Here is a 20,725-nt window from a genome sequence, read left to right as displayed (position 1 = left end):
TTTTTTTTTAATGGCTAGAACATTACCAATCCTAGCAGGTTTATAAAGATCTATTTACACCACAAATACTATATTGAAATGTATTTAAACAAGTAGTAAATACAAATAGGTATGACTTATTGTGTAAATATATCTTTATGAAATCTCTATGACTAGCAATGCTCTAATTACTAAATATAACTGTGTAAAGGGGACAGCTAAGCAATGCTCTTGAGAGGAGGAAAAAAAATCTGATTGTTTTTCCTAAATCTACCTTTCAGTTAAAAATAAGAGTCAACCTCACGGGCTTACCTACACTGCTCTTTATTTACTAGCATTTCATCAAAATGCTTGGTATTTGTACCAGAACACAACTCTATCCCAACCCTTCCCCTTTTGTCTGAATGGTCTAACAAGCAGTCCCACAGGAGTTAAAAAGCTTTCTCATAATTGGGCTGTTACTTGGGCAAGTAATTGGAGGATGGCACCCACTGTGGGGAAGAAAACTGCAAGCAAATCAGTGTTTATTCCTAATAGTGTTTATCATACATAGTGCAACTGAGACAATTTTAATTTGAAAAAGAGTTTTAAACACAGTAGGTCACAGCTGTATTATAAAAACAAACACCACAGATAAGTATACCTGTGTGTAGCTGCAGTTTGAAATGTAGTGAGTTTTGTCACAACTGTAAGTGCCAAGGATGGCTGTTGCAGAAAGAGTTGTCTTAAATGGATTTTTTAGTAGCTAAGTTTACACACGGTGTTGTATGTTCTGCCTGCACAGGCTGCTTTGTTTCTGGCCTGTTTCTGGAAGGAGCAGACTGGGACATAGAGCACAGCTGCCTCACCAAAAGCAAGCCCGGCGTGCTGGTGGTGGAGTTACCCATTCTGAAGATAATCCCCATCGAAGCGCACAGGCTCAAACTCCAGGTACTGCTCCCTCGGGCACACAATGGCCAATTAGCTAATGACCTTCCTCTGTTTTCACATCTCAGTAGCTGGTAGTCCCTTCCCGCTTAGCACAAGCGGCAGTATTTTATCATTGCCACTAGTATATAAAGTATGTAGTTTAACACTTCTCCTTACATTAGCCATCACTGAAGTTTTTCTTTTCTAAGGGTTACACTCAAGGGGTTAATACATTTGTTGCCTCTTTTCCATTCAGGCAGAATGGGACAGGCACCTTGGGACACTCTTATACTCCCACTCACTACTCTCTTAATTATTTCCCATTACTAGTTAATGGCATAAAGGAAGTTTACATTTTCTGGGTATCAGATATTTAAGACTTACAACACAAGAAAACAAATCTCTGAAGACAGTCAGCTCTCCTAGAGGCCCTTCCTGTTTCCAGTTTCACGTAGTTCTTCAAGCACTGCTCAGTGTCCTTCTTTCCTCCACGCTCTTTCAGAATACCCTCCGGACACCAGTGTACACAACCTCCCTGAGAAGGAACGCGATGGGCGTTGGCCTTGTTTTTGAAGCTGATCTTTACACTACAAAGCACATTTCCCATTGGGTCCTTCAAGGCGTTTGTCTCACCTTGAACACAGACTGACAGTCTGAAGCTGGCAGGTGGTTTTTCCCACAGAATCCAACCCTTTGGTAGGGGGAGGGGAGGGGGGAGCGGGACTCAAACTAGGCAAAGATTCACACCATAGGTGGGATAGTGTTCGCTTAGGCACACCTGACTTTAAATAGTATGATACAATGAAGCCAATACTATTAATAAACACGTTTGAAGAGGAAAGTGTTTTTCATAATTTGTACTTCCTTTTAGAAAGGCTCCAAGCTGGTGTGTGTATATACATACATGAAAGAGGTAATAAGTTAGTCTCGCACACACAAAGACTAAGGTTTGCCTGTATAGTTGTAAGAAATGTTTTTAATTGCCCAAAGCATCACTTCCGCTGTGCTTAGAAGCGGTGCCTTCTCTCATCCTTGAACAAGCAGCAGGGTAGATCAGTTGTACATGAGATCGCCATAAAAATATGGCAACAACCACCAAAAAAAACAAAGCCACTGCTGGTTAATGCAATACACTGAAAAATAGTAAACCACAGAATAACCAACTTTCTTTAACCAACCGTTTTCCAGGAACACAGCTTTTCCCTTTCCCTCCCCACCAGTCATGAAACAAATCCTACCACGCAACGGCAAGGCGTAACACTGAGTGTTTCTTGGGCTTCAGAACAGCAAGTGACTGAGTCGTGAGGGTGCACGGGGTAGGGCACAGGAAGCCTCGGGGCTCGCGGATGTTCCGGCCCTTTCTGACTGGGCCCACCCCACTGTAAGCCGTCATGCTGCACGGACACGGAGCAGCGCCACAGTTCAGAAGAACAGCTTTTGTTGTCCTGCCAGGGCCTTTGTGGGGGAAGCGGACAGGTAGTGACCCAAGGCTCCAGAGGGAGACGCACACCAACACACAGCTGCAGAAAAAGCTTAAGAGGGGCAGACTACAGCTGGCACAGGGAAGGAGAGAGGGCAGGCAGGGATCCTTCATCAGCTTTCACAGAGATTACGCGTTCCAAGTTTTTGAAGGCACATCATAAGCTTAGCAGCATTTGGGAGCCATTGTTTCTTGCTGGTCCTACTCAGAGGCTGCAGACAAGAGTGAAGCAGAGGTGAGCTGGAGGTACGGATCAGAATTTAAGAAAAATGGTCAAATTTGTGCTCCTTTCCCAAGATTACATACTCTCACAGCTCTCAGTATGTCTTTCTTTCCTAGGAAAAAAAAATAAATAAAAATAATCAAGTAGTCCCTGCTCTGGCAGGGGGGTTGGACTAGATGATCTCCAGAGGTCCCTTCCAATCCTAACCATTCTGTGATCTGTGATTCTGTCTAACAGATGGAGGGTCTACCTGCTGCTCACTAGAAAGGAACCAGGGCAAGTGCAAGGCAAGTCTGTCCCAATCCACAAGGATAAAAATCAAGGATGCCGGGTTCTCCTCTGGTATGAACTGGTTACATCAGTTAAATTTAAAACTAAATACATACATTTTAGAGAGACAGCTCAGGTTTCTAAGCTGGTAGAAGCCAGCAGTGTCTGATGATGCCCAGAACAAGTCTAAGGTTTTCAGGAAATAAAAATAATCCCTTTACAATAAAAAAAAAAAGGTGCAGGTTAGAGCATAAAGAACCTTTTCCATATTGGATAGCCAGTTGTTTTCTCCCAGGAAAAGGAGCTCTGAGCCAGTATCGAAGGTGCTACAAGTGCAGTGTACTGACTAGTGTAAAATGTGTAATGGAGCCATTCAGTTCAAAAAAAGCCAAAACTGAAGAACCCAGTGTTCATACTCTTTCTATGAGGATCATTAACCCTTTTGAAGAGTGCTTTTTATATTCCCCCCTCCCCCCTTTTTTACTTAAAGCCACAAACCAAAGTGTTTAGGATTAATCAAGTAATGCTTGCTGGGACTCTCAGGATTTTGAGAAACTATGAACACAATTTGCAATCGAGAGCATGTGCATGTGAAGGAAAAGATGTCCTTAGTTCATTTTACAGTGTACGTACATCTGCATTATTTTCAATGCTGCAGTGAGAAAGGCTTTGTCGTGGAAGTTAGTGTTTGTGTATGAAGTGCTTACATACACAGTGAAGACAAAAGAACCACTGCTACGTTAACAGCCAATACATATTGCTGCAGGTTTATAGTTAAGTGTGTTTTCACTAATATTAATTAATAACGCAGCCTGCAGCCTGTGCCTTTGTCCACACGTGTAGTTACAATAAATGGAGCAGTGCTCAGAAGCAAGCAGTCAGGTACCCCTGATTTGGCCACAGCATTTAGTAGTTATATACCTTGCCATATGAACACAGTCATATTAGGTTTCATTAGAGGAGCATAATCTATTAATGATGTATCTGGAAGAAGTTTGGCATGCATGGGGCATCAAAAGAAACTTTACTGCAGGTGCTATTTATCCTACAGCATCACAGTGCATAAACAGCAACAGAGTAGAGCATTTCAGTGATTTTACTCAAACAGTTCTGTCTGTCCCTGAGTGCTTTCTGACCACTTTGCTTCCATGGACCTGATCCACTGCCAGTGTTTCAACCTCCGGCTGAGGCTGGGATGGTGCGACGTGGTGGATGCGATGCGCCACCCCAATGTGTGCCTTGTGCGGCTTCTCTCGGGCCGGGCTGTGCGATTCACCAGATGCACGATCTGAAGCAATAGGTGGAATAACTAACGGCCTCTCCTTAATAAGATGTACCTCTGCCGTTTCCCGGGCCAACAGAAATGGAGTGGGATCAGGCATGGCATCCACAGGCTCTCGTAACAGCAGCTTCCGGCTATCCGATCCTATTCTGTAGGCCTCTTCAAACTCGGGGTTGAGTGGTGTTGACAGACTCTTCTTCATTCTGCGCCGCGGAGTCTCCGGCAGTTTATCTTTGGGAGGGGACGGCTTATAGTTGGACAACACGGGACTGCCAGAAGGGGTCCCCTCCGAAGTCCCACTTGAACTCATCAGCTTCTTCTTAGTAGCGTGCAGTTGAGAAGTTAAATAAGCAATAGTGCTCGCTCTCTGCTCTAGTTCACTTGACAACATATTGAGCTTATGGCTTTTCATTTTTAACTCTTCCAAATACTTCTTTTCTCTTTCTTTAATAGTATTTTCCAGCACCATTATCATTGCATTCTTTTGTTCAAGTTCTTTCAATAATTCATTATTTTCAGCCTCTTTGGCTTTCAGCTGAGCTTCAAGATCTTCACACTTTCTTTTGAGTTCATCACTTCTTGAACTACCATTTCCTAGAAGAACAGGAAAAGCAGAAGTGTTCCAAGTTAACAATAGCCACTAAGGAAAAAAGTGCTATAGGGTTCCTTTTGCCATCCCAAAGCCATAAGAGAAATCCCAAAGACTAACTTCAGCTAATACTCTTAAAAACTACTTCATCTTCAGAAGCACCACGACAGCTTTTAAGGAAATGAAGACAAGCTAGTGCCAGTCACCATGGGTTAGTAGTGATGATGCTAAGTAGAGATGCTTCGCGTGTTCTGGGGAACAGGGATTACAGAAACCATGCTTCCTGAACTTGCTCAAAATTGGAGCCATTTTGCAACTCCTCTGGTTACTGAGAGGAAATTCTCCCACTGCAAATGCCAGACTGGCTGGGAAGAGTGATGGAGCAGCTGTCAGAGCTCCCCAGGAAGATATGCCAGGCTTCTGCTTCACCCCCTCTGTGGGCAGCTGAAGCCTGTGACTCAAAGGCAGAGGTGTGCCTCTTCACCAAGGCTTTGCTGCTGCAGAGGTCTCTGTGGGGATTAGGTGTCCCAGCCTGGCTGCCTTCTCTTCACAAGTGTGACACATCACCCTGTATCACTAGGAGCTTTTGCACTGGTGAGGGCACACAGTTGGGAACAGACAGGCTGACGCGTCTCAGCACCGCTGCCCACATGCTGTAAGACCAATGGGGCAATTTCGTCCCTCTTCCCCTGATTGCTGCAGCTGGACGGCTTCCCAGCTGCTCAGTAGAGACCAGCAGCCTGAAGTTCTCCAATAACAACCACCCTATGTCACAGGGCCATCGACTAGAAAGTGTTTGGTATTGTCCCCTCCACACCAGCACCACAGCGTCACCACAGTGGCATCACTGGTCGATCACCTACTCTGAAAACCCTGTGATGAGAAGCATCTGAGCAACATTGCAGTATCAAGAAACAATGTTGAGCACATGCAGAGCTGCTCGGTTGCTTTGCTAAATTTGCCCGTGTTCTCTTATCCGCACTCCACATCCTGTCCCACACTATCCCTAATTCGGGAGGTTACTCCCAGGAAATATTTTATTCCTGTGCTTCACTTCTTGATAACATAATACAGCTAAAATAACTGGAATCTAGCATATACATAAAAATAAGTAAAAGCTTTGTGGTGCAGTTACAGTAGCAGCTAAGTTTTAGTAATAGTCTCAGTCTTCTGCCCCTAAAATTCATGTTCCCTGTTCCTGTACAGCATGCAGGGAACTGATTGTCTAGTGAGAGAGAGGAGTCAGCAGTTCTATGCTCTATTCCTGGCTCCTTCAAATATTTCCTATATGACCTTGTTAAGAACTTGTGACATTTACTTCATAAATAACAGTAAGTCTGGAAAGGAGAAAACTACTCTTATACCTTTAGAATTTATAAAGCCAACATCAAGTGCAAAGTATTCTCACCTACTTGTAATGGAGAAAATACAAACATTGAAAAAGGAATGAGGAAGCTTAATGTGAACATTGGAAGACAAATGCGATGTATTCCTTACCTGACAAGTCTGAACTCTTTACAGTCAGCTCATAGGTTAAATCTGAGGAAAAAAGTTGTTTATTTTTGTTAGAACAACATCATCTACCCAGTACCCCTCCTGGTGAGTGTGTTTACAATGGCATACTTCAATAAAAATATAACTAACTCTTCCCCCCACCCAAAGCAACAATAGGAGATCCGCTGCAAGTTGTAAAACAACTGGAACTATCAGGTGACACATTGCTCGTCTTTTTTTTTTTTTTTAAGAAAGGAAAATCTTTGCTTAATGATCACACAGTTGCACCCCGAGATACGTGCTGATCACCCTAAATATACCCTGGTGGTGGGCCTTTGTTTCCAAGGTTTCACTGCTGAAGTAGGAAGCAGTTACTCCATTCCTGTGAAAGCATTGAGCACCGAATCGGCATCCTCTCCCAGCTACCTGTGCAGTGCTGCTGCAGGCGTCGGATCTCAGCGTGCAGCCCCTTCAGCGTGTTGGCATGTTCTCGCTGGAGAAACAACAGATTCTTCTGGGCACTCTGTAGCTGGTTCTCTAGGTTTGAAGTTGCCATCCTGAGGCACAGTCACCCTGTCAGCAAACAGATGTAGAACGGTAAGTCACTTATCTTGCACACACAACGATCCTCACTCGACAGCCAGGGTCAGCGGGAATAGCTGAATTCTACTACTAATGAACTGATACGCAATCAAGCAAATGCCACAAAAGGTTTTTCTGTTTCATGACTATTTCAATTAGAAGTGTTCTAGGCCAGAGCAGCGTAGGGAACTCATTTGTTTGGAGTTAACACATTTAAAGGATTAATTTCAGACAGACTAAGTCACTAATCCTGTTACAAGATAAAAGTGGAGTTCTGAGAAATGGGCTAGTGTGTCCCTCAGTCTTTTGGGGGACTTTCCACGTACCTCCAGGGACACAGGAATTACTAACATCCCTGGACAAGAACAAGGAATAAAGCATTAAAACGCGCCATCGCCAAGAGAAATGCAAAGCAGGGCATCTAACACACAGCTGGGCCCAGCAGCACCAGCATGCACGTGGTTGCTACAGGGCGCCTTAGCGGAGGTGTGCGCACTGGGACCCGCACGAGAGAAGGCTCTGCCTGCTCTTTCCTTTCCTCAGCCGTGCTAGAGCAGGATCCCCTACCCGCTGCACGGGAGAGTGGCATCCCGCACAGGCCCCGAGGACATGGAACAGACAATTGACAAGGACAATGTTTCATTTAAAGAGAAAACAAACAGATTTTTCTTGCTCAGGTTATGAGTACATGGAAAGTAATTACACTGCTGGATTTTCCTTGCGGAACAGCCTTATAAACAAGGCCTTGACTCCAGCAGTGCTCAGGCTCAAATAAAGCTAGAACTGGTTAACTGTGTGATGCTGAGAGGCATGCCTGAAGACCCCTGCACTGCCAGTGTTACAGCTGCTCCCCATAAGGCAACAATGGTTTTACGTACACCCGCAGGCCGAACTGCCGAGACGCAGCTGTCTGGTGGAGCTGGAGATACAGACTCCCAAATGAATTCCCTGCTACAGAGGTAAAAATAGCTCCTCGCACCAGGCGCAGCCAATGCTTCCTGTGGAGAGGCACACGCTGTGCCCTGGGGCTCTTCTGCGACATTTAAAGGAGCACCTGGAGAAGCATCCAGAGAAGCACAAACAGGACTTACCAGGTCCCCATGGATATCTAGTCACCAAGTCTGTCATGACAATTTGTAGTTTATTGTCCTGTTTCCTATTGAAATTCCAACTACTAAAATAAACTAATGAGAAAAAGCAACGATGACAGCATGCAATCCTCCTGCAGCCTCAAAGCACAAAATCCCTCAGGTATACTTTTAGATGTTCTTGAATTTCACTGTGTGATCGTTACCCCTCTCTGCATACGCAGACAGCGCCATGCTGCTACAGCCAGGGTGCACTGTGCTGCTCCACCTACAGCAGGTTTAGAGAGGCTGCTGGCTCTACATGAGAAGAACTTTCCAGAAACATATATCCTTAATAACTCCACATTACTACACTTCAATTCTCTTTAGCAAAAAGCTGTCGTGCTGGGAAGCTTTCTGAAAGCTCTGGGATGCCAGCTGCAGCTCAGGATTCTAGAGAGCCAGGCTCGCGGGGACACCAGAGTGACAGGCAGCAGCACACACTGGATGGGAATTACACAAGCCCTGGTGGGCGAAATGGTTTCTGTGGGACAGAGCAGCAGAGGGAACTCTGTCACAGCCCCTGGGATACCACCAGGAGTGATGAGAAAGGTTTGTCGAGTGCCTCTGCATGCTCGCGGTGCACAGCTGACGATGTGGCCTGTTGGGGCCGGCGGCCACAGCAGCCCTCTCCTGCCACCATGGAGGCATGAGACTGATAAAGCAGTTACGACACTGGGTTAAACACGGCTGATGCAGGAGGAGCATTAGCTTTGTCATTACAGTAGTAAAGGCTAAATTCAGTTATCTGTGTAGTTTTGTAAAAACAATTACAGTATTTAGGTTACAAAGATAAGTAGAGAATCAGGACTCCTGTTGCCTGGACAACCATCTGCGATGGCATTACAACCGCAGTCTGTAATTACGGGACCACATGCTGTGCATAGGACAGACCTTAATTCTGTCCTGTGGCTGTCTCACAGGCACCTTAAAGCACAGGTTCGTGTTTTCCACTGAGCTGGTTTTGGTATGTAGTTTTATGACAAAAATTTGATTCTATAAGTTTAAGATTGGTAGAACATGCACTCAGAGAAAGTAACACACTTTTGTCATTCCTAAACATAACACAGCCCTGTGTTTAATTTTACACTTTTTACTCCCACAAAACCCACCAGACTGGGTGCTCCTGCGCCTTGGGAAAACACTGGGGGGCTGAGGGGGGTGGGCAGAGGAGGGGGACAAATAAATACACACACACAGAGTCTTCTGATTTCACGTGGGATCTTAACTGACATAATCATCAACTGACTTATCCCTGCAGAAGCACGTATTTGATTGTAAAAAGAAGTAAAGTGAGGGCATAAAAGACTTTCAAGGAATCCCCTTCTGTGCAAGGGGCAAAACAGCTTTTGGTTACTTTATAACAGAGATCAAAGATTAAATTCAGTGCTCAAGAAGAATGAGGGTAACGGTGCCAACTTGTGCTTTGTTGAGCAGAACAGATCATTTCGCAATCACCATCAACAGCAAACAAGCAAAAATTACAGACCAAAAATATTTTGAAGAGAGGTTTCTGTGTTGGCTAAATAAGAAATAGACTGAGTTGTGCACACAGGCTCTTGCTCTATGACTTCTGAAGAGCGGCTCATCCGAGCCGGGAGTGCTCTCCACAGCCGCGCAGCAGAGGCACCGGGACGCTCATACCTCCCGCAGTGGTACCCCCTCACTGCCCACACCGCAAGAGGACTATTTCAACACGGACTACGCAGTCCACAGCAATTACTGTGGGGCACCATCGCTTCTAAGGATTGATGATACTTTAGCTGTGTTACATTTTCCAAGTGACATCATCTTGTTTCCAAAGCTGACTTCAGACAGAAGCTTTAGTGAATCATCCAGTTTCTTAAGTGATGATCATACACTTACCGGCTGAATATGACAGAATAAAGGCTGCTGAGTCCATGCCCTCACCACAGCTGGAGCTCAGACTACATGGTACACCAAGGCTCAGAAGGGATTTTTAATCGAGAAATGTATTTTCCAGAAGAAACTCTAAGCACTGACAGTGCTAGGGGAAAGAATAGCCTATGCATAATATCCAAATCCTGAACTACCACTGGTTACTAACGATGGCTTTACGCCTGTAACTATGATCTGAACAGAAAAAGACTTCAGAAACAAACAGTGTTCATAACTCAGTCCTTGCAAATAAATGTGGTTTTTAAGAACTAGTTTCTAGATGTTAGAAAAAGCAAAACAAGGCTGTCACTATTAATCCCCTCAATTGTTTTTTTCACCTTGATCTCTTGCATCTTAAAGATCGCACTAGGATTACCTACTTGGAGGAAAAAACCAACTATCAGAGGCAGGCTAGTTTTATAAGTGTAGGAAGAAAATAAAAATTACCAGCACCAGAGCATCATCTCCCCTGCAGCACCTGTAAATTCATCAGTGACAACAATTAAATCAATCCACTATGAATCTTAGCCCTGGCCCCTCTCCTCTGAGGATGAAGGATCGGGGGCTGACTTTCCCACAAGCCTTCTGCAACCTTCCTGTGCTTTTCTCCCTCCCTGCAGCCTGCGTGCTGCCCGTCCTCTCTCCTTGCCTGCAGGGAAAGGGAAGGCCACCGCGGTAAAGTCAGAGCTTCCACAGAATTCCTGGGCAGCAGCTTCAGTTCAAGCCCCGCTCTACCCTGCCCAGTCACGTCCTTTCAGACAGCACACACCAACACTGTGCAATCCGTGCACGCGTGTTCTGGGAAACTGCCAAAACCATCTACCATACAAACAAGGAAAGGGGAAGGTGTCTCACATAGACAGTGACTAGACAAAGATGTTTTTGCTATGAAACCTGCTTAGAATTGCACAAATTAGTATCAACAACAAAATATTCTCCAAGCCATTATTCACTTTGTACCTATTTTATACCACATCTTAAACCACAAAATTAGACCTAGTATTATTCAAGTCTGAGATCTGGATGAAATGGATTTCAACTGAACATGCATTATCTGTCAAGCAAGCTCATTAGCACAATATTAAAAATATTTTTGATTGCTTTTGCAGCCAAACTGATAAGGAAGTTTCTATCACACAAATGAGGAAAGAAAAAAAAATAAATCACATCTACAGTCTGAATACTCTCAGATACCCACTGATCACCTGCATTTCACCCAGTTCTACGTTCAGCAATATTTTTCCCTGTAGGAACTTTTTTAGCCAGTGCCTAACTAAAAAGTTGGCCAAACTGCCAAAGCAGAAGCCAACTAAAGAGAAAATATTTATATTTCTAGAATAATATCGAATTGTTTTATGCCCCTAGAGCTAATAAAACTGAATTTGACACAAAAAGACTGGAAGTATAGAAAGGATATATAGTAAGTCAGGCCAACAACATAGCCAATTAATTTGTTGTTGGGCAAGTTTATCAAACAGACCATTTCTGAAGATCAGAAACATGGGGTTAAAAGGAGGGGAAACCCTCTCAGCATGACATTGTAGAATTGCTCTGGCAATTGTTCTGCTTTTGGGTAAGGCACAAGAAGTATCTTCAGACACCTAAACAAAGATTACCTTAAAGAGCCTGGAGACACCACCCGTATTTTGTGAAGGGAGAGGACCTGGGAGAGAAGCAGATGTCCTGGCTGTGACCCTCCTGGATGCTCACACCCACGATGATTCTGCAGGACAGGGCAAGAGGGGACATTACTTGCTTCAACAGAGACTCAGTGCTGTATGTTGTCCAAATTGTTATGATTTGGGGCGATTATGCCCTTAAAAAGTCCACCCAAATCATGTATTTCAATTTAAAGCATACTGGCTGAGCACAGTGTTTTCTGGTTTTTTTTTTTTTTTTTTTTTAACGTGGCAGCAGGAAAATACGCTCATTTATGACTGGGAAGTCATTTGCATACAACTAGTTTTCTAAGTCAGTTAGTTTTGAATAATTATTAAATACTTATTAAATACCTGAGTAATTGGATTATTTAAACACTGAATGCTTTTATTGCCATTTCCCCCCTTGCAGTCAGTTTGCATATTTCATAACAATCTTACAACTGATCAACTTCCTCATTTATGTAGGTTGTGTAAAGATCCAAGGACACCATGCCAAAAATATAAACTAATTTTTAAAGCCAGAAACATTGACACCTGTCACAAAATTAAACCACACATTGAAACTTGAGAAAGCTATTATAAATTAACAGCACCCCTTTGATTTTGCATTCTCACCATTAGTGAAAGCTACTACGATTGCATAAAACATTTTATTTAATGTTAGTCTTGAATTTGTCAGCAGCTCGATGCAAGTGAGACCTACTGACCCATGCAATCTCAGTCAGAAAGTTTTTTAACTGGGATAGGCTCAGGAGATGTAATGAGAAAGAAACAAATATATTAAAAAAAGAATGAATAGTTTCTTTTAATACAAGTCAGTGAACATTTTCCCACCAATTCCCTATGCAGCTGCTTTGACTTAGTTCCAGGGAGTTTGGTTAGTGGGATTTACAGCTACTTCAAGTTTCCACACAATTCCTAACCTGCCATTTCATGGTGCGCAGCACTTGGCCACAAATCACACCCAACAACTGCTCTCATGGGCAACTCAGGTCTTACAGAAAACGTGGTCTTGGGAGGAGTCAGTCTAAAGAACAGAAAAAATAAAAAAATAAAAAAATCTATTCAGGTACATCTCCCATTGGGGTTTCAAAAAGGAAATCCTATAAAGCAGTTCTGGGATTGCAGTAAGCTGATTTCATCTCCTGCTCTCTGAAACAAAACAAGAACGTGCAGCCAAGAATAAGGCTATGATCAAAAAGCACAGGCAAAATAGCAAAATGCAGAGGTCAGCTGAGCCCTTAATAGCCCAGATGAGCAATCTTCACTCTCTCACCATGGAAATTGGTGGGACAGCTCTCAAAGCAACCAAACTCTGGCTGGATTTCATCAGATAAATTAAGCCAATGCTGGGAAGAAAGCTGTAACTGCATACACCACAGAACAGTTTTGTCACCATGGTTTTTCCCCCTTCCTCTTGTCTCCAAAGCAACTTCAAGAAAAACAAAGTTTCTTATGTTCTTTAACAAAAGGAGCTGTGCAATGCATATGTCATTTGATAAAGATGATAAAACATCAAAAGGGGCATTGCAGTGTTCAACACTGCAATGGTAACACACCTACCTCCTCTTCCGCAGTAAGACTTGCACTAAACATCAACGGTGTTGAACCTGTCAGTCACACAAGCTGTATGGGGATGGTATGCTGCACCCCATCCTCAAACATGCAAAACTTCTCATCTCTCAATACCATCAACATCACAGAATGTTTCTAGGTAACAGCTAGAAATGTAGGTCTGGAGACAGCTCAAAGATTGAGCCTTAACTCCTTCAAACAATGGATTCTCAATTTCTCTTGAATATAGCCTAGGAGGAACAAATGGAATGAATTAAACAGCATTCCTTTGGGAACATTAAGTGCAACATTCTAATCCTTGCTGCACCTACCTAAGTCCTCATCTGCCAGTGAAGTGGAGAAGGTAACAAATTAACATTATTGTAACCTCAGCTTGAAAAGGAACTGCTCCACCTCTTTTACAAGTGTGTGTTCCTTTAAAAAGGGAACAAAAATAAATACATCTTAAATTGAAAATGAAAAATATTAAACAAGAGGTTCCAAAATGCAACTTTGTCACATGCTCACCATAATCTCTAACATTTTAACCGCCAAATCTTGCCTTGCAGATGATATGCAGGCTCCAGGCCTCTTCTGATCTTACATGTTTGGATAGAGTTCAGAATGTCTCAAGGAATGAGCAAAGTGTATTAGATGTCTTTGCACAAAATCAGAGCATCTCTACACCCCACTGCAAGATAAGAGGAGGGAGATGCTAATCTATGACTTTAGATGCAGTCCAAAGAAAGATACTGGAACGAAGCCCAAACAACTGCAGTTATTTAACATTTTCATTCCTGTTTGGTATCCGCTAAACAAAACACAATAACCTCCTTTTACGTGGATGGGGTGACTATCACCTGAGAAGCTGCTTTAGCTCCCTGCCAACGCAAATCCAAATCTTCTTGAAACATGTACGGGCAGGCAGGCCTTGTCCTCTCAGCCAGTGCCCCCTCAAAATGTGACAAAAGCTGCCAAAATGCTTTTTGTAGGCTAGACAAAATACAATTTCACGAACTAATTCAGGACACAGGAGTCTTCTCCTAAGAACCCTCAAAGTTTTAGCCAGTCCCCATTTTAAAGACTGTCACTGAACTGACCAAACGTTTCTAAATAATGTAGCTCTAATGATAAAATGCCTGGCTGATAGACGCTTAGCTGTTCTTTGCTTAGATCAGCTCTCCATCTCCAGAGACATATGCCATCCCAAAAGTGTTTGTTCAGCTTATTTCGAAGGACATAATAAAGGAAACCCTGCTGTCTCCACAGCCAACTCCAGGGCTTTGCTATCTTTCTGCTCGGACATTTGCTTTAAGCCCCCTCACCCCGATACCATTCTACTTCTACTAATGCAGATCCGGCAACAATACATTTTAGTAACAGCCTATTACGCAGTTTCAGAGTTATGGTCGCCCCTCATTCATCTGTGCATTAGACTAAACCACTTTAACTAGGTCAATATTTCTTGAAGTCATTTTTTTTCCAGACTCTGTGCTAGGCCGACGCAGCCACCTTCTGAATGTCTGTCTTTTGTGTTAAAGCGTAATAATACTTTAACCAATAACTTGTTTTCATATTCTTTTAGTTTGTGTGTTTTAAGCCAAGCAAAATTAGTAGTTCTTTCCTGGAGACAACTGAGGGGAAAAAGGAAACGTGCCATTCTCCTCCCAGAGGAAGGATATGATTTTGCTCTCTCAGCTCCTTTTCTATTTCTAATGATTTTCAATGTTATTTTACCGAGTTGTTTCTCTGTCTGGCTTCCCCTTCATTTTCTGATCAGAGATTCTGCAGACTCTTACAGTTAATCTCTGAATATCCCCGAGGAAGCACAGGTTTTAGTATTTTAGCAAGAAAATAATTTTTTTTGTTACTCCAACAGCAATTGGTACGGCAGCAAGAAGAATAATAGAGTGGACGCAGTCCTGGTAGCAATGGTTTAATTCTGCTAGATGCTCTAAATGAACAAGCTGGTACTTGGCGCAGAAATCGCTGACTGCTTATGTGCCCGACTGTCTGCCTGAAGTCATGAGGACTGACAGCAATAATTCACGTGGAGTTTTCTCCATCCTTGAGACCACACAACCCCAGAGCTGTCACAATGGAAGAAGACTAAAAGCAATCAGATGTTAAGATCACTACTGTGACAGAGACTATTAGAGAATCGTATCAAATGGCCCTGCAGTGGTATTTTATACAGATACAATTATTCTGACCAATACCGGGGTACCCAATGCTATGGCTGTACAGCTGACAAGAAGAAATAGCTTACTCCGGCAGAAAACACTGAAAATTACCTAATTTGGGTGTAATTCACTTTAGGGAAACAAAGAAGGCACCATCTAAATAACACCGATTACTTCAAAAGAACCCCTTTAACAATGACGAAGTCCATGTAATTTTAATTTTTTAAAGTGACAATAAAAGCCCTCATTGTAATTCAGAGGAACAGGTTGGTTTTTCTTCTGCTTTCTAGCACACACTCCTCGTGAATGGTCTTTCTATTTTATTCACCCTTCATTCTGAGGATAAAATAGTTTGCTATTTTAATATAACCTACATCAAAGCCACAGAACACAGACTGCACCCAATCACAACTAGTCAGTTGTTATATTGCAAAGACACGTTAGTCTTTCTAGTAAAGACCATTTCTTTTGTCAGAAGAGGAATGACAAGAAAAATTAATATTCAGTTCCCCCAGGCTAACACAATATCAACGTTACTAATAAAAATGAGCCCAATTCTATTTCTTTCAAAGTCATTAAGAAAGTTCTCCAGCTTCAGTTAAAGCTGAATCAAGACTTAAGCTAATAAGGTACAGTGTGGGAGGTTTTTGTACAAGGATATGTTCAGTATAACTCCAAATTCATGCTTAGAAATAATACTATACTCTGGAAAAGTCAAGGTTGGGTTTATGAACATTTCATGTCCTCTTTTAATTTTAGTCTCTATGATCAGTAACATGTGAATTGCACAAGAACTCAAAGAAAATGCATTTGTGTCATTTTAAAAAATTTGCCAGTTCTGAAGGCTTGCTGTAACATAAACCAAAAAACCTACCAGGCTGGTTTCGCATAAGCAACCTGGGTTTTCGCCCCGTAACAGGAAAATAACCTGCCACCACACAGACACGCAACTGTTTAGCTATCCAGCCTAGCCATGGCTTTGTCTCGCCCATTCCACTTCCACTTCCACATACTGAGCAAACATATACTGCTGTGTTTCTGAAACACTCCAAAATCACCTTCCTGGTCATTCAGTGAACCAGGTCAGGGAACTGGCCCAGCTGAAAACAAACCCATTTTTCCACTAGCTATTTTTCAGGTGACAGATTCACCACGCAGCACTGCAGACACCTGTGCGGCTGATGGGGAAGGTGAAAAAAAAAAAAATAAAAAAAAAAAATCAGTAACCAGGGTGGGTGGTGGTACAGACAGAACTACTTCCTGCAGCAGCACCAGCTCCAGGCACTCACCTGAGCTTGAACTCCTCCTGCAAGAACTGCAGAAATGATGATTTTCAGAGTTTCCCTGGAATATTTGTGAAGCACATCAAAAGGCATTGAAGCCTTACAGCGAGCTAAATAAATCTGTCCTCCTAGGAGAGATCCATTTACGGAGAACAGCTATTGGAACAGCAACTCTACAGAGCAGCACAACTATTTTTCAGGCAAGTTTAACAGGCTGAGGAGTAGGCTTTTCTCTAATGCATTCTGTGATGCTGTTTCATAAGCCATTGATTTTATTATTTTAGAACAGCAACTACAATCAAACATACAAAAATTGGTCTCCACTTTGCTAAAGTAAAGGTTTTGAGAGCTGCTGATAAAGGATATCTAGTGGTGGTAATGACCTACAGCTACATCCTCTCTTAAGCAAGATTTTTTTTTTTTTTTAAGTAAATAGGGTGTCAGAACAAAGAATTTCAAACAGAGATGCGTTATACTCTTACTTACATAACCCAGGTATCTCAAATTGAGACAGTAAAACAGCCTAAATCAAGCTTTCATGAGGAAGGGAAAGCAAACAAGCACATATACTTTTATTACAAAGGAAACCTGCCACTAATGACATCATTCACACGATTTTTTCCACACAGATGGACACTTCCTAAGCTCGACACCTCCACTCCAGAGATGCGATACGCTGCACCTTTTGTGCCCTCCCTCTGGGCACTGACTCAGATTACAGGCAGCTACTGTTCCCTGGCGTACTTTCAGCCTTTCTGGAGGCAGCTATTATTCTGTTTAGGGAAAAGCCATGAAATTTTAGTTTTCAGTCAAGCAATGTTTTTAAATAACATCGATCTTAAAACCCATCCCTCACCCAAATAGTTAAGACCTTTAAGTAGCAATGTATTTTAACATTTTAAGTAGAAACCAAAGGTTTTCTAGGAGTGAAGTGAGAGTAAACATGCTCCTCAATAACAGGAAAGAAACAGTTATCCAAAGAAAAGGTTTTTTTTTTTTCCCAAGGATTATTTAAAAAAACCCCAAACAAACAGCTTGCAGAAGTTCTGATATACTCCAAGGACATTGTTTTCAGCAATATTTTGTCGCACCCCTAGTAGTAAATAAATGTATTGCTCCCATTTATAGTCCCATGCTCTTTAACATAAGCAGGAGAAATGAGCTGGTAGATAACCATAAAATATTATCAGAGAAAATTATTCACTGATCGCATAGAGATACCAACACCCATTATCACCCCGCTGGACATCCTTGTTCAGAGGAAGACAATTTCTATATCACTTACAAATGAGCACAGAGACTAATCACACACACATTCATTGACGATACTACAGCCAGATGCATAAAGGATGCCGTGTCTCTTCAAGCAAGCGAAGGAATGGGAGGTGAGGTACAGCAGGTAGCAACCGGAGGGCTAACATTCAAACTTGGCTCTACTAAATGCTCTATTCATTATCTTCATTTGCTTTTTCAGACATCATATTAGCTTAGTGCACAAGAAAGGAGGGGAGAGTTTGTTTGGGCACACTGCAGATGCAAAGGAAACCAGAGCTCCAGCGATAAGATTTCTGCCTGAACAAAGGGCACCCTCCCTGCTTTAACTCCACCCCGGTACTGGGCAGCAGGACTCAGCACCATTGTTCCCAGGGTCAGGACAAGCTCTGCCAGAGACTGTTCTGACAATACTGGTTATGGTTACACACTATTAGTTTATTGCAGCATATTTGTATCAACAACAACAGTGTGGAAGCTGCAACAAGGCACACAGACTTACATCTATGCTTTTCAACGTTTCACTGCTACTCACAATGTTTTATTGTGCGCTGCAGCAGACATGGAAGAGGCTGTAAAAAGCCAAACCAGCAGCCCTTCATGCAACTCTCTTCTTTTCAACTGCAAAATCTTTAAATTTTGCCTTTCTTCATCAGTGGCTTTGCTTTTTAAACCAGCAGTAGGAAAAGCTATGCACTTGTCTAGTCAGAACACATTTAACTATTTCCCCTAAAGCATCAACATTATCTGACACACTGATTTCTCAGTAAATCACTGCTGACCAAAACCCACCAATGTTACTAACAGACACGCATATATATTACAGATACACAAGTATATACAGAAAGTGTCACTTGTCAGCAAAAAAATTCTTAAGCATTATAAACGGTTTCAGAAAGATGAAGGTGTCTGTTCTCTGTACAAAGTAAACTACAATTTACTATTTTTTTAAACTTTACTATGAAAAATGAGGCTAAACATGAACTTAAGTAAAAAGATTAATTACATAATAGTATTCTTTTTTTTTTTTACAGTTTACACAAGTATTACAATACATTGTGAATCCTGAGGATATAAAAGTAATCCTTCAAAGTCTTGCTACTTTAAAACACAGTTTTTTAAGCCACAGAAAAGTAATGAGACACCTATAAATGATTCTCACACACTATCAAAAGTAAACTTGCAAACTAGTTTATTACAACTGTATTTCCTTTACTACACCGTTTATAATGTTCAAAAAATATTTTACTTTACATTAGGGTCCACATTATGGAATAGGAGCACTGGGGAGTTTTTCTTCTGCCTACTGCTGTCACAGGATTGACTAACATAGTAGATCTGGAGGAACAAATATATTGCCCTTAATACCTATAGCTTCTTGAATCAGGGCACACAGAGGAACAGTTTGATTTTTATAACTCCAATGACAAAATACATTTAAAAAATAATAATAATTTAAGAGTCCTGAAAGTATGCAATTATATCTGAAATCTGGAGTAAAGGAATCAACTTTGAGGAAGGCAGTAAGATTGCTATTTAGAGTTTGCAGCAACTACTGGACTGAAAACTACATACAGTGTTTGGACTGGTTATTGTACTCCATCTTTTCTAAGGGGATGGGGGAGGAAACTTTACAGATATAATAAGCATAAGTACGGTAATAGGATGAAAACAAGTAGTAATATGTTGGTCTAGCCAATATTCTTTTTTTCTACTTAAGCAGCTGATACTTTCCTCTGTTATGACCTTTCAATCTTTGTTGTTTCACTAAAAATGACTGCTGGAACCTCAGTACAACCAAAAGCTTGAAAAATTAACAATATTACAAGTCTTCCACGATCTGTTTATAAAGCACTTGCTTTAAATAGTCAAATCAAAAAGCATTGTGCAGTCTAAGAGCATAAATGTCTGTATTTAATCTACCCTCTCCCAGAGGTTGTCATAATAAAGCACTACAGAATTACATTCACTAATGAGCAAGTTATATGGAAAAAAGGTACTGTATTTACAGCCACATCCATTTTTTTTTTTAATCAAGGAGCACAATTTCTATTGCAAAAGCATCAATAAAGCTTTTTCAGATTAAGCATCTTACCATCTAGGCAAAGCCAACAAGTACCCTGGATGCTTCTTATGCACCTGCAATGCAGATCAAAACGGACAATTCCACCCTCAGGGCTGCCTCAGCATCTGTATTTTTTATTTACTTTCACTGTCTCCGGTTTACACAATTTAACAAGGCAAACTCAAACGCATACCACTGTTGTGCAGGGTGGGAAGGGCCCCTCCTTCCTCCCTGCTGTCCCACCCCATGTCCTGCGTAGGGAAACAGCATCTATGCGGCTGGAAGAATCTCCATGTCTGAGGACGCCCTGCACTTCTTTGCTGCCATATCCACAAGCGACAGGCGTTCTCCTCAGGAGGAAAAATCTCCGTCTCAAATGAAGATTACTCCCTATCTACTCCAAAATATGCACCATCCATCCACTCATCCATCCATCCCTCTGCAGGCTCCGCATTACCCATGAAACCGACCACCGTTGCCACTTTCTAAAGTGAAAACGTACCATACAAAAGGAGTCTGTGAAGGATGAAAGAGGATGCGATGTAAAACCTGTCCCGGTGGGTGTGGGTGGGAGCCAACAGCCTCACTGAGGCGTATCGGAACCGTGTGACCGGGCGGACGGCTCTCCCCTGAGCTGGGATACATTCGCAACCAGCAACGAGAGAAACGTCCTTGCTCCTGAGCCGGCAGAACCGGGAAGATAAGGGGTAAAATGAGCCGCAGGATAAATCCTTTTCTCCTCCGCTGCTCTAGGGACCACAAAAAAGGGCCTTTTATGCTCTAAACAGAGAAAAGGAGGCGCTTTGGTCCGGCGCCAGCGCACCCCGGGACCGGCGGCCGGTGCGGGCTCAGCCCACCCCGCACAGCCGGCGC

The 20,725-nt window shown here is 42.4% G+C and overlaps 2 protein-coding genes across 2 annotated transcripts in view; one reads left to right on the top strand and one right to left on the bottom strand.

Moving 5' to 3' along the window:
• Nucleotides 1-1,593, top strand: part of DNAH10 (dynein, axonemal, heavy chain 10) — a gene marked incomplete at its 5' end in the record, with an annotated part of 58,555 nt that extends 56,962 nt beyond the window's left edge. The window contains 2 exons of the mRNA XM_009880332.1: nucleotides 764-909; nucleotides 1,391-1,593. Of these exons, the coding sequence (XP_009878634.1) occupies nucleotides 764-909; nucleotides 1,391-1,537 (293 nt within the window). The remainder of the gene's footprint in view (nucleotides 1-763; nucleotides 910-1,390) is intronic.
• Nucleotides 1,594-3,961: 2,368 nt separating this feature from the next.
• The window catches only part of CCDC92 (coiled-coil domain containing 92), a 28,553-nt gene continuing 11,789 nt past the window's right edge, over nucleotides 3,962-20,725 (bottom strand). The window contains exons 3-5 of the mRNA XM_009880255.1: nucleotides 6,653-6,799; nucleotides 6,230-6,271; nucleotides 3,962-4,737 (exon numbers count right to left, since the gene is read on the bottom strand). Coding sequence (XP_009878557.1) covers nucleotides 3,962-4,737; nucleotides 6,230-6,271; nucleotides 6,653-6,782 — 948 coding nt within the window. The 5' untranslated portion in view covers nucleotides 6,783-6,799. The remainder of the gene's footprint in view (nucleotides 4,738-6,229; nucleotides 6,272-6,652; nucleotides 6,800-20,725) is intronic.

This window comes from Charadrius vociferus, unplaced genomic scaffold (assembly GCF_000708025.1).
Source record: "Charadrius vociferus isolate BGI_N301 unplaced genomic scaffold, ASM70802v2 scaffold332, whole genome shotgun sequence".
Lineage (NCBI taxonomy): Eukaryota > Metazoa > Chordata > Aves > Charadriiformes > Charadriidae > Charadrius > Charadrius vociferus.
Note: the sequence above shows the minus strand (reverse complement) of the source record. Positions and strands in the feature narration are given on the sequence as shown.